Source organism: Solea solea, chromosome 14, assembly GCF_958295425.1.
Source record: "Solea solea chromosome 14, fSolSol10.1, whole genome shotgun sequence".
In the NCBI taxonomy this organism is placed as follows: domain Eukaryota; kingdom Metazoa; phylum Chordata; class Actinopteri; order Pleuronectiformes; family Soleidae; genus Solea; species Solea solea.
In genome coordinates, this window is record NC_081147.1 from 1,876,642 (window position 1) to 1,891,578 (window position 14,937).

A 14,937-nucleotide genomic window follows, 5' to 3' on the forward strand; every position below is an offset into this window, starting at 1 on the left:
TGAGTCACCACACACACACACACTTTGATGTGAAGGGCTCTTCAGTCCTGCGTGCTGCGACACGTCCGCCGCTGTCTGTGGTGTTTGTCCACACCCACAGGACAGAATACAGAGGGATTAGAGAGAGGGAGGCCGAGCTGCCGTGTCGCTGACGTCGCACAAAGGCAGCGAGGGAACGGGAGGCGTCGAGACAGAGCGAGAGTGAAACATTATAACTGAGCCAGAGCAGGTGTATTTGATATTTACTCATGTGCACAAACACAGCATGAACAGGGACATTGTGTCTTGTGTCCCAGCTGTGGACAGAGGTGTTTTGTCCCACATTATGTGACCTGAGTGTCATGAAAGGAAGAAAAAAAACTTCTGAACTGAAAGTTCTGGAGTCTTCATGATTTCTATGTTCAGCTGTTTTCAAACTTTGTCGATGTCCCGAGACTTTGACGTTCACACACACACACGAGTGACAAATACACAGTGAGACGTGTTCACAGCAGCAGGAGAATCCAGGCGAGGCGACATTAGATGGACGTTATCTGCAGACGTTGACGTTCCAGGAAAAAGTCCCATGCACCGTTTAACCTGAGCTTTCCCTGGAGTAATAATAATAATAATATAATGTCATTTCTAATCCCAGTCCCTCCCAGCGAAGAGAAAACCTCAGCCTCCTCTTTTGTCTGGATAAGAAAAATAAACATCTGAAGAACCGGTGGAACGACAAAACACCAAAGTAACCACACGTCAACATCATGGGAAATAATTTGCCTCCTTTCATGAAACATGAAACAAAACAAATTACCCGATAAAAGTGTCACAGGAGCAGAAAACACCTGTTTATTATCACCTGGTTAAAGTCAGATTACATCTTCATCACAACGTCATCGCACAGATGGACAAAAGTATGTGGACGGCAGTGAACGACCTACAAGACGATTGAACGTGGAAAAAGACGTCATATAGAAATGAAAAGACAAAATGTCTCTTGATTCTTCTTCTCCTGTTTGGACTCGTTTCACCTCCTCCAACGAAAGTCTGTGAGGAAATGTAGAGAGGACGCAGCGCCGACCTCTGACCTTTATGACACCGTCAACATGAACGAGAGAACAGACGCTCACGTCTGAGCGAACGACTGAGAAATAATAACAATAATAATTACAGGGATTAATGGCAATTAGAAACAAAGTTACAAAATATTCATGTTTTAAACTGGACAAAAAACCCTAAGTTTAAGTGGAAAATCCGGTCGTTAAAATAAAACTATATAACATACATATTTTCCTCTTTTACATTTATACACATTTACACATTATAATACACATTTCTACATGTTTATACACATTTATACGTATAAAAATACACTTTTATTGACATTTACACATTAAGATACATATTTATACACACTTTTATAGACATTTACACATTAAAAATGCACATTTATACATATTTATAAGTATTAAAATACACTTTTATAGACATTTACACATTAAGAATGCACATTTATATATATTTATACGTATTAAAATACACCTTTATTGACATTCATACATTAAAATACACCTTTATACATATTTATACACATAAAATACACATTTAATATAATAATGAACAAAATAACAAAGTTCATATGTGTGAAGGAAATAATAACAACGATGACATGAAAATATCTTATTACAACATGAAACTTTCATTATTATGTGAAACTATAGCAGCTTTTCTTCCATAAGAACTGAATAAATTACCATAAAAATACATGAATAAACTTTAATAAAAAACTATGATTTATCTCATGATAATGTAAAATACTCGAGGCTGTGACGTGAAAATATTTTATTACACCATGAAACTTTCATTATGATGTGATGATACGTGTATAAATGTGTAATTCGGTCCAAAAACACAAGAAGTATCAATGACAAAACGATGGAGTGTCACAGAAAAATCATTAGACAAGAAAAAAGAGGAGATATCAGCGATGACGGTGGAATAAATCCATGAGTTTAAAGAGATCGTGTTTCTTTAAATAAGAAACGAGCGCCGTGTGTCGACCTGATCTCACACACACACACACACACACACACACACACACACACACACCTTCTTATTTTACCTGTAATTACAGAGAGAGAGAGACTGACACACACACACGCCCACACAACCACACACACACACAGTGAGTGATGTAGAAACGTCTCAGGCCTTGACAGGAGAGAAAAAAATGACTCAGTGTGTGTGTGTGTGTGTGTGTGTGTGTGTGTGTGTGTCCAGTATAAAGTGTGAATCAGCTGGTTCTGTGACTCAGTGAATGAGTGAATGAGGGCGTGGCCAAAAATGACCGAACTGGCGAAGAGTTTTTTGCGTCTGGAGCTCACTTTCACTTTCACCGAGTTAATAAACAACAACAACAAAAAACCAACACTTTTATATGAAAAAATACAGGAAAAAAAATAAATAATTAATCGCACAATTTTCTGGAATTAATCGCAATTAAACGCACTAGAAAAAAAACACATTTATATGCTCTTATAGGGATTTTTTAAAAGGGTTTTGCAGTTTTATAGACATTTGCACATTAAAATACACATTTATACACATTTACACACGTTAAAATACACATGTTCACGTTCAAATACACATTCAAAGTATTAAAAACATATTTAAAATGCACATTTATACACATTTACACATGTTAAAATAGACATGTATACACATTTACACATTAAAGGTTTTAAAATACATTTACACATGTTAAAATAAGACATTTATACACATTTACACATTAAAGGTTTTAAAAAACACATTTACACATGTTAAAATACACATTTATACACATGTTCACGTTAAAGTACACATTAAAGGTATTAAAAAACACATTCAAACATGTTAAAATACACATTTATGCACATTTATACATGTTAAAATACACATGTTCACGTTAAAATATACTTTCAAGGTATTAAAAACATATTTAAACATATTAAAATGAACATTTACACATGTTAAAATAGACATTTATACACATTTACACATTAAAGGTAATAAAAAACACATTTACACATGTTAAAATAGACATTTATACACATTTACACATTAAAGGTTATAAAAAACACATTTACACATGTTAAAATACACATTTATACACATTTACACATTAAAGGTAATAAAAACACATTTACACATGTTAAAATACACATTTATACACATTTACACACATTTATAGACAAGTTACACACATTAAAAGACAAAGTTACCGCAGGACGAGTTTGAAATCCTGAAGCATTTATTTGAAAAATGTCCCACAGTTTGCATGTGAATTCACCTGCAGACAGTTTTTGTGTTGAGACGAGCGCAGGCGATCAGATATCATTGTTCACATGAGTGTGTGTGTTAAGATCTGATCTCAGATCTGATCCCAGATCTGATCACAGATGGAGTCATGCAGAGATAGCAGAGGTCGTTAACGTGGCGCACGTTAACTTTCTCCTGCAATTAGTGAAGAATGAAGTCGTTCTGTTGCTCTTTTCACCAGTTTGTTTAACTTCATTTCCATTTTTCTTGCTTGTTGTCAGACAAACGGATCCACGCGAGTCCCTCGTCGCCTGAATCCGTTTCCATTTAAAAACGGGATTTAGACAAAAGTACACGAAAGTAACGATGAGTAAACAAACCAACCGAGTCCCGACACGTCGTCACGACGACGCTGGCTCTCTTAAGAGCAGAAACGAGACAACTGGAGAAGAACTGGTGTGGTTTATGTTTGTATAATGATGCCCTTTAAAGGGACTTTTTAAACTCAGTTTAAAAACACGACAAACACGACTGTGACCAGTGAAAAAATCTGATTTTTTAAATTTAAACATATTAAAATAGACATTTGAACATGTCTGCTCTAATGACACAAACACACTTTATTTGATGACACACCTGTCCTCATGGTGTCCCCTCCGTCCCAGCAGGACATGTTTACACTGCTCTGTTGTAAAGAAAGAGCAGTTTTTCACACAGTCAACAGTTACCAGCTTTCTCTTCTGTGTCTGTTTGTTTTAAAGTAACTGTGACGATTCAACACTGAAGTAATAAGAAGGACTAAAAAAATGACTTTGTCTGAAGTCGTCTAAACATGACTCAGCAGCTGCAGATTTAAACCTAAACTTCCTTCCTCACATTTATCTTCTCTGGATTCAGAAAACATTAGAGATATTTTATTGATCAGCAAATTACAGTTAATTAGAGTTAACTAGAGTTAATTAGAGTTAGGTTGAATCGTCAAACTACAGGTTAAACCTGTACTAAAACATAAAAAGGGGGCAAATAATAGAATCAATAATAATTTGATCAAAATTGTCCTTTTTTGTACACATAATTTAATTCATTTACACATAAGATCATTTCAACAGATGTGTTTTTTATAGTGAAATGGATTTTGTTCATCAGTAATGGTATATATATATATACACATATATATATAGTATACAGTATATTCATATACATTAATTAGACCACATCTTAAAAATCCTACAAAACAATGCATCTTGTCCTTTATTTTGAAAGGATAAAGGATAATTAAGCAAACCTTTATTCCACATCGACTCGTTAACTTTTTTTAAAAGTTAATTTAATCATAATTTATTGTAGAAATCTGCATTTTTCTGTGTTTTCTCTCATTCTCTTGGTTTTCAGCCAAACATGCACTTAATTAACTTAATGAGGTCACTGTTGTTGTTTTTATCGAGGTTTTTGTTTAGCAGGAAACTTTTCGTGATTCCTTTGGTGATGTACACACACACACACACACACACACACATAATAACACAGTGAGAGTTACAGCTAATTACAGCTACACAAACAAACGCAGAGGTGTTAGTGCTTCTGTTATTGTAGGTGTGTGTGTGTGTGTGTAGTAACACAGTTGAACACCTAAACAAACAAACACACTCTGGACTGTGGATGTTGTTTCTGCTGTTGTTTTGTTTGTCTTTAAGAAATATATTCTCACGTGTGTGTGTGTGTGTGTGTGTGTGTGTGTGTGTGTGTTCACAGGTGTTATCAGCACTCTCGCAGCCTTGGATCGGGAGGATAAGCCGGAGCACAGTATCGAGGTGAGACCCCTCAGACTGAAGCTGCTGTAGTTAAACACAGCACAAGTTTAAAGTGTCAACAAACCTCAGACAACACAAAACAGAACAGGTTGTGAAACACAAACTGTTCTGGACTCTGCATTTTCATACTCCACTGCTGTTTGGTGAAAACACACAGGTTCTTACTTATACTGGCAAGAATACTCTTTAATTCCTCTTTAATGTAATGTAAATGAATGGTTTACCTTAAAAAACTTGAATTTTGTGAACACAAAGGTTTTCAAACGCCAAAGTCACAAAATAATAGAGTTTCATTTACTGATGGAGGCAGAAGTGAGTCGACAACTCCCTGTGTGCCCTGGTGTAAAAATCACTGATTTTCTTCATGGGCTTTGGTGCAGGAGAGGGAGTGGTTTTAAAAACTGCAGTTTCCTCCTGGTGGACGATCCCTAACAGTGACACGGTGTAAAATGCACCTTCACAATTGTGTGATATAAAAGTTGGCGTAAAAAGGAAACTGAACATTTGTGTGATTCATGTTAACTCAGGTTACTCGTCCTCTGAATCCTCAGGTCATCGTCTCAGACAACGGATCCCCGGCTTTACGCTCCACCGCCACCGTCATAATCCGAGTTCTGGACGCCAACGACAACCGGCCGAAGTTCACTGACAAGCTCTTCCACGTGAAGCTGCCGCAGCAGCGCCTCCTGGAGGGCGAGTGCGAGGTCTGCAGGATGGTGGCGCGGGACGACGACGAGGGCTCCAACGCGGCGGTGACGTACGCGCTCCACGACAACAAGGACGAGCGCTTTGAGATCGACGCGGCGACGGGCGTGGTGACGTCGTACGGCGACTTCTGGCCGGGGAACTACAGCATCCTCACGGTGGGCGTCACAACCTGTCACTCTGATGTTATGCAAACTGATGCCAGGTGTGATAAACACCTCTGTGTGAGCCTCGTGCCTCTCAGCGAGTTTGTATTTTGACAGGTTTGTGCTTCATTGGTGCGTCTCTGTAGAAGGTGTGGAGACTTTAAAGGCTCGGCCGAGCCCACCAGCTCTGTGAAAGAGGCTAAATTACCCGTGCTTAATTCCCTCAAAGACTCACACCTGAGGCCACTGAATGGGCTTGGCCCCTCGCCTTTCACCGCTCATCATCAAAAAACATTTTCTTTCTCCTCCGCTGACAAACCGAGGAGCCGTGAAGAGTTTCAGTCGCTCCATGTCGAGCATCTTTACAGATAATTAAAGGTTGAAGACGGTGTTATTCTGTGTTGTGAATAAAAGCAATGGCAACGTGCGTCTGTCAGTACATTCACACGCCGAGAGACACAAGCTGTGGGTGTCCTCTGAAGACCTAAAGACTGGTGTACTTCCACGCACAGTGCGGGCGCGGTGGGTGCGTGTGAACTGAAACTCAAACATTTCGACAACAGACAACCCTGACGCACGAGTATACCAGGGACCAGGGTCCGCGTGAGTAGTATACCAGGGACCAGGGTCCGTGCGAGTAGTATACCAGGGACCAGGGTCCGTGCGAGTAGTATACCAGGGACCAGGGTCCATGCGAGTAGTATACCAGGGACCAGGGTCCACGCAAGTAGTATACCAGGGACCACACGAGTAGTATACCAGGGACCAGGGTCCGTGCGAGTAGTATACCAGGGACCAGGGTCAGCGCGAGTAGTATACCAGGGACCAGGGTCAGCGCGAGTAGTATACCAGGGTCCACGCGAGTAGTATACCAGGGACCAGGGTCCAGGGTCCGTGCAAGTAGTATACCAGGGACCAGGGTCCGTGCGAGTAGTATACCAGGGACCAGGGTCAGCGCGAGTAGTATACCAGGGACCAGGGTCCGTGTGAGTAGTATACTAGGGACCAGGGTCCGTGTGAGTAGTATACCAGGGACAAGGGTCCGTGTGAGTAGTATACCAGGGATCAGGGTCCGTGTGAGTAGTATACCAGGGACCAGGGTCAGTGCGAGTAGTATACCAGGGACCAGGGTCAGTGCGAGTAGTATACCAGGGACCAGGGTCCATGTGAGTAGTATACCAGGGTCAGAAAGAGTTGTATACCAGGGACCAGGGTCCACGCGAGTAGCATACCAGGGACCAGGGTCCGCGCAAGTAGTATACCAAGAACCAGGGTCCGTGTTAGTAATATAACAGGGACCAGGGTCCGTGCAAGTAGTATACCAAGAACCAGGGTCCGTGTGAGTAATATAACAGGGACCAGGGTCCATGCAAGTAGTATACCACAGGCTTAAGGCCTCGGTCATACTTTCTGCAGCTGCTCAAATAATATCAGAAAACACAAATGAGTGCAATTTCCTGGTAAGAAAGTGCGGCTACTAAAATGTGAGTGTGAGATCGAGAACCCTAGAACCTGGTGGTCCATGGGACAAAACTGGCTCACCAGCATAAGTATCTGGCCCAATGTTTTGGCCCAGTATTTAATTCCTTACAAAAAAATTGGCCCTCGACCACATTTTACTTGCAGATCCCTGCTCTAAACTAATTGTCACATTGTGCAGATGTATGAGTTCTGTAAGTAACTCAACCGTCAACTCTCACTCGATCCCTGACAGCAAGTAAAACAGCAACCCTTCACCTTAATCCTGGTCTTAAAGATTAACTAACTAAAATTAGATTAACTTAAATTTCCATTTTATTTTCCAGATTAAAGCCACAGACGCCGGCAGCCCGTCGCGCTCGTCCACCGCTCGGCTCGACATCGAGTGGATCGCCCGGCCGCCCCCGTCGCCGGAGCCGATCACGTTCGACGAGCCGCACTTCACCTTTGCCGTCATGGAAACGGAGCCCGTCACACACATGGTGGGAATCATCATGATGGAGACGAACCGGCAGCGGTGGTTCGACATCGTAGGTACGGAGAAACAAACGCACACACACACGCTCACGTCTCGAGAAACAGGAAACATCAGTAAACGATATCTGACGTACACCACAATGTGCTGATTCGTGAATCAGCCGTTTACAGCAGAGAATACAGAACATCTGCTGCCGTCATTCATCTTTATGAGTTTCCTCCCGGTGAAAATGAAGGGAGACGTGTTATTTCCCTGCAAAGTCAGCAAAATACAACAACAACGGATATCAGAGTGTGAGTTTAAGAGGTTTATTTCCTCCACTTTCACTCAGCTGTGTTGTTTTCCGGGTCAGGTTTTGGTCAATCTGCTGTAGAAAATGGTCTCCGGGTGTTTTTGTGTGGGGACGTGTGGCTGCTCTTAAATTGACTGGGGAAAAATGCTTCCTAACTGCGAGATAACACAGCAAACATGTTCTTAATGTATCGTAGACTAGATTGAACAGCTTCTTCTTTCATAATGATGGCTGATAACTGCAGACAAAACCTTTAAAAATGACGGAGAGAAACAGTGAGAGGAGGGGGAGAGGAAAGAAAGGTCTTAGTGTCAGTGGTTTCAGCAGGGACTTTGTGTGAGAGGATAAATCAGCAGTGTCCTCCTCTCATCAGCTGCCAGATCTTCACAGGAGAGACCATCACTCCACCTCCCTCCATTCTTTTACCCTCAGTCTTTCTGAGAGTGTCCCCATCATCCGTCCTCTGGACCTCGGGATGCAGCGTTTGTTCCGTTCCCTTTTATTTTATCCGTGCAGTTCTCAGGGTTTGTGTCAGGTGGTTTCCCACCAGGCCCGGGCAGCGAATCCAAGGTTCCTCCTCCTGTTCACTTTGCTGTTGCCAACCTCGATCGGTGCCAGGACCCGACCGAACACAACAGACTCTCCCTCTGCATCCCCGAGGCGACGCTCACTCGCTTCGTATGTAGCCGCTGCCGCCGGATGTCTGATGACATTCACTGTGTCACGACAGAGTGAAGGAGTGAAAGAGTCCTGAGAGGAGGCCGTTACCGTCGCGTCCAAAACATATGCTGCTTTTAAACTGATTATAGCATGAAACGGAAGGAAGTGCTTGAAAGAAGTGCTTTGCTCCATATAAACAAAGAAATCATTAAAACTGAATGATTTTGGTTTGTGGACATCATCATTTCCAGGTTTGAGAATAAAACGATCGACATTTTATGGACCAAACGACAATTACTGCCCTGCATACATTTACCTGTCCAACTACTGATGAAAAAAACCCTCTTTATTTGAGTTATCATCATGGTTGAAATACTTAATTACCGCAGGTATGCTTGTCTAAATGTTGTTGCAGGTCCGGGCAGAATTATGTTTGCGCATTAAATCATAAATAATGAAAAAAAAGTCATTATCCAGCTGCAGCTGCAGGATAATTGTCTTAATGCTTCATGTTTTGTGTTCGGCAGCAGCAGCAGCAGCAGCTTTTAGAACGGCCTCAGCGTTCAATCAATCACAGCTCAAGTGTTTGTGATGCGGTGTCGTGTTGTTCTGTAATTGAGCGTCAGTTTTTTTCTCTCCTCTCTGTGTGGTCTGCGAGCATAACTCAGTAATTACCGCCGTGATAGCCTGTCAGCCATCACACACCGACCACACCGTCCTCCTCCTCCTCCTCATTCGTCTGCTTCAGTTCATCACTATGGCAACGCGATGATGACTCAGACGGCCAGTGTTTCCCCCTCCATGTAATCACCGCCGCTGCATTTCACACCGCGATTAAAGTGAAACTTAACCACCTTGTTTTTCCAGGTGTCTAGTTAATGTCGTCTTAGTGTAAACTCTACTGCCCTCTCTGGTCAAACACCAGCTACTGCGTTAAAATGTTGCCACTGGCTTCCTCAGTCCACTCTTGTCCAATCACCATGAGGCCCGTTGTCCCAGACTCCTCCCCCTTTCATTAACACTGGAAGTGGGGCCTCTTCAGGAACCTTCAGTGATCTTGGAAAATTCAGAGTTCCGACTAGAAATGGAACCCAGCATTAGCTCTCAGCTCATTTCTTGGCATTTTCTTTAACATCGGGCTTTGGGCGGAGTTTCCAAACTCTCAAAACTCACACTGAAAATGCAGAACAAGACATTTTTATCCAAAGTGAATTACATTACGTCTGGTACAGCTGTCTGGAGAAACTTAGGGGTTAAGTGCAGAGGTCTCAAACTCCAGTTATTTCTGTATGTTTTTATTTTTACGTCATGTTCTTATTGCGAACTATTTATCGTTCCATATCAAAACAAACACTTTCATTTGGAAAGTCTGTGAAATATCGTCAGAAATGCAAGTTAATTATTGCCCTCCTCAACTGAAAAGTTGCTTTTTTTCCCAAAAAACTAGATGCTCAGTGGTCCATAGGTGTGTAGAGAATTAAGGATCGAACCCATGACTTTGTGATTGATAGACACCCCGCTGTACCACTGAACCACCACCACTTTTCCCCCTAACATTAAACCAAATGAGGCAGGTGGTTTTCGTTCTTTGTCGCCCGTCGGGGCAGCGAGTTCCTACCTCACACAAATGTCACCTCAGCTCTTTCTCTGCATGAATAATTGTCGGACAACAAACCCCCCACCACCACCCCCCCCACTCCTCTCTCTGTGTTTGTGCCTTTTATTCGATGGCGAGACGGAATAAAGGCACAGCATTCCTGCCCTGAAGAGGCCGTGGAAATGGAGCCTGTGACCCTCATCATGGCCCTGACAGGTGGGGGCTGTCGTCTCCCATACTGATATGATCAGGTATTTGTCACTCTGCTTAACTTTCCCTGCTCTGGCAGCAGAGACCAGATGTCTGTGGAGGCTGTCGAGGACTCACAGGGACGAATAAGGACGTTCCTTTGCTGCCATGGTAACAAAAACACCAAGACAAAACATCTGGAAACAGAAAATCAGAATATTTGTGGACGGACGGCTTCACTGCACCATAATCCCTGATCTGTGGGCCGAAGACCCAAGCTGGGTGAGATGTGGTGGAGATGAAGGTCTGAAGTTCGAGGTTCAAGGTTGGAGGCCACGACTCTCTGCTGGAGGACGAGGTTTGTCCTGCTGCAGTGGAGGGTTGAGCGTCCGCTCTGGGAGAATGAGTTCAGGTCCAGGGTCTGGATCAGCAGGAGTTCCTGAGAGAAAACTTCACATCCCACTTCAAACTGTAAGAAGTTTACATTCAATTGAAAGTCCAATAAGAGAAGGACAATATTATGGCACCAGTGTTCACTTGCAAGCAAACTGAGACCCACTTCTTTAGGTGGACCAAAGTTTCGCTCGTTTGGTCCACCCCAGAGTTCGGATGAGCTTTCACACCTGCCCAAACGAAGCAGACTCTCCAAGGAAAGGAACTCTGGTCTGTTTAAAGTGAACCAAACAAAGTCTGGTGTGAAAGCGCCCTCAGACTCGAGTCCTCATCCCTGACAGATGCAACCAATTTTCTACCCGTTTGACCAAAGTCCTTCTAGGAGATTCTTTCCACTTCTGGGTAAAGCCTCCAATGAAGCACACTCCTAACCACAAGATATCACCAGTGAGGGCAGCTGCCGTCGCTCTGTGTCCTCCTCAACTTTGTTGATGTTTCCACTTCTACTGGTGACCAAATTGTGACTCTCTAACCTCGGACATTTGCTCTGACTGGACTTATCTTGGTGCATCACCAAAGAGAGAGACATGACCTGACAACCAGTGGTCACCTAGACAATACATTTCAATCAAATATAGGGAAACATGATAATCTTCTGCTGTGGATCCACAAGGTTTGACCTCACCAAACCTGAGACATGAGTCCTTCAGTCAAACAGATTGATGTAGTCCTGTCCATTCACTTGTTCCATGTCCAATCCGTCAAAACTGTCACAAACCTCAACCACAGCATAGATAGATGGATGTATTTCCTGTTTGGCTGTCATGAAGCAGATGATTGGCCTCTTCTGGCTTCTGGACACACCCACTGTCCCAGGATTGGTGTGAACGTTCAGTCGTGACCTTCAAGAAACCTTTGCAGGTCAAAACTAAATCCATTTATTAACATTTATTTCTAGGGTTCAAGTTCATGTCAAGCCCTGAAAACCTCATAAACAGTACGGTTTGGATTTGTTCCAAAAAAATGCGACCCCACACCCCAGGGTGATGATTGATTCATCAGACTCTTTCTCTGAAACCCTCGAGGTGAAGCAACATGAATTACGGAGAGCAAAAAGATACCTCCTCTCTTTCTCCTCACAGGAGGAGGGAGACGTTATTCAGAAGTATGTGAATCGAGTCAAACGGTGTCACAACCTCCGAGCAGCGGCACAAATATAAAACCAAATGCTGAGGAAATGATTTTCTCAGCTGGAACTTTGACCTGATTCTCCGCGCTGGTCCGTCCGTCAGCGCCCTGAAGGCAGGCGGACGCAGGGCGGGTTGAGGAATGACTTTTTATTACTATGCCTGCGAGCCTTTGGTGAAAGTAGCTGCGGCAGACGAGGACTCTGTTCAGTGGTATTTTAGGTTGGCGTCCACGACTGGAGGCCTCTGCTTCCACGAAGATCTTACCAAGTTACATGAAGACAACTTGTTTACTTTAGTTTGAAGTTACTTCATTATTTGAGGTGTTTTAGGAATACACTGATAACGTCGTTGAACACTTGTTCATGTGATGAGCAATGGTTCCCAAAGACTGGGTCTGGACCCACAGGTGGGTCATAGGAGATGAGTCTTGGGTCCCTAAACAAATGTGCAGAATTTTCCTGCAACCTTAAATATTTATCTGTATACGTTTTAAAAAATAATGTATAAAATGAGGTAGTGTTTCCCAAACCTTGAAATGACGATGCTTGTTTTGTTCACATACCAAGATGATTCAGTTTTAAGGACTTCTTTTTTACACGGAGCAAAGAAACCAGAAAATATTCACATTTAGGAAGCTGAAAATCAAGAAAACATATCATTATTTTAAAAAAACATATCTATATATTTATGTAGAGCGTTATATGGTGGAGTGAAAGAGACAAAGCGAGATTGTTTGTCCACTTACATGTTGATAAGAGTTTAATTAAATACTTCACTTTAAAGTGCATTTACAACAGATAAACGTGCAATAAATTTGCAATTAAATGCAAATTGTGGACAACAGCGTCATAAATAACAGTTAAATGTTCAGCTGATTGACAGCCACATAAGAATAATTTATATTTAAGTATCGCATTATACAAACCAGTGTGTGTGTTTGTGTGTGTGTGTGTGTGTGTCTTCATAAACACCATCTGGCCGAGCAGTTATGAGGTTTTACCTTTCTTACGTATTTACATGAAACCTGCTGAGAGAGAGAGAGAGGGACGAGAGGGAAGAAAAGAACAATTCTGACTAAAACAGAAGGAAAGAAAGAAAGGAAGCAGAATAAAGTGGAAAAAGGAGAAGAAAATAACAACCAGATTGAAGCGAATCTGTGCTGCTGTAGTAAGTTATATCTTGAAGGCAGAATGAGATTTTATTATTTAAGTCAATAAAGTTCAGTCGGTTTTTATGAAGAAATTAATTTTTTTCATAGGAAAATAATTGTCTTGCAGTTTTAGACTTTTATATTTTTGCCAATTTTCAGCCCTTTTCTTTTAGTCGACCTGAAATGATAACAATAATAATAGTAATCATCATTCATCATCATTGTTTTCATAAAGCAACTTCAAAAACAAGTTTGCAAGTGAAGAAATTAGCATTTATTTCATTTCACATTTTACAGACAATGAAAAAATTTAAAAGTAATACAAATAATAAATGTTTTAATAGTAAACTGTTATTTACTCTATATATATATATATATACATATATATATATATATATACATATATATTATTATTATTATTAGTAGTAACAGGTATCAACTCACCCAAATATAGTCTATAGATTTGTCTATACATTAAATTACCTAGCAGCTAGCAGAAGAGAACGACGTGCAGTAAACCACTGATCCACTGATCCACCTGCTGTTTGAGACTTAATTAGTCCAGGTGGTTTCACAGCCTCATATTTGACTGTGGAAAAAACACCAGGGGGCGCTGTTTTACAACTGTGTTCACCTCACAGCACTTTAAGGTTTACATTAAAGGTCCAGGTGAATTTTAGGAGGATTTATCCAATAAGAATAAAAAAATCTACTTATTTTGTGACGTCCGCCATCTTGTGCCGCCATGTTTCCATATTTATCTGAAATGTATAGATCTATTCTCAGTGGACAGCATATTTTTAGATCGGTTTTATGTATATATTTTTTTATTTCAATTCTGTATGTTTAAGTAATTGTAACCTTGTCCTCACAGGACAAGCAGGTTAAATTAATAAAAAATAAATCAATAAAATGTTTCTATAGAAGCCAGAATGGATAAACTTGTAATCATGTGTGTTTTTAGTTTTGAATTTCAAGCTTTCTGGTCAGTGAGGGCCACTGTAGTTCCCTGATGTCTCACCACTAGATGGCACTAATTCTTTCACACTGTACCTTTTAAAGTCTTTAAATCAGCCTGAAAAACCGTTTTGTCAAAATTGGAACATATAAATAATTTAAAGTGTGTCGTCGGCATAACATGAAACATCCATGTCCTTTTCTTCCTGCGAGGGAGTTTGTTTTTGGATATTTTGGCTCATCAAATCACGTATAGCGCCACCCACACATACTACACTGAATGACTTTTAGAATCAGTCACAATTCAGACCTGCAGAGTCTGACGTACGATCTGAGAAATCACACTTGACGTCTGGACATGTCGTCGTCAATGACACTTCAGACTGTTCTTGATTTGTATTTTTGTATTTACTCGCGTGTCTCTTTCTCAGGAGGGGACGACGACAAAGACTTTGACATTCAGAGAAATAGCGGAACCATCTCCATCGCCCGGCGCCTCGACGCAGCTCGCCACTCCAACTACAACCTGACGGTGCGAGTCACTGACGGCCACCACTCGGCCACCGCGCAGGTGAGTGTGTGCTCTCTGACTCTGGGAAATAAAGTCC

General features: G+C 41.6%; 1 protein-coding gene across 2 annotated transcripts in view; it reads left to right on the top strand.

The window, feature by feature from the left end:
- fat2 (FAT atypical cadherin 2) overlaps positions 1-14,937 on the top strand; it is a 97,736-nt gene that overhangs the window by 22,643 nt on the left and 60,156 nt on the right. For both annotated transcript variants that reach the window (XM_058648940.1, XM_058648941.1), the window contains exons 4-7: positions 5,035-5,093; positions 5,645-5,956; positions 7,750-7,957; positions 14,761-14,900. In XM_058648940.1, coding sequence (XP_058504923.1) covers positions 5,035-5,093; positions 5,645-5,956; positions 7,750-7,957; positions 14,761-14,900 — 719 coding nt within the window. The remainder of the gene's footprint in view (positions 1-5,034; positions 5,094-5,644; positions 5,957-7,749; positions 7,958-14,760; positions 14,901-14,937) is intronic.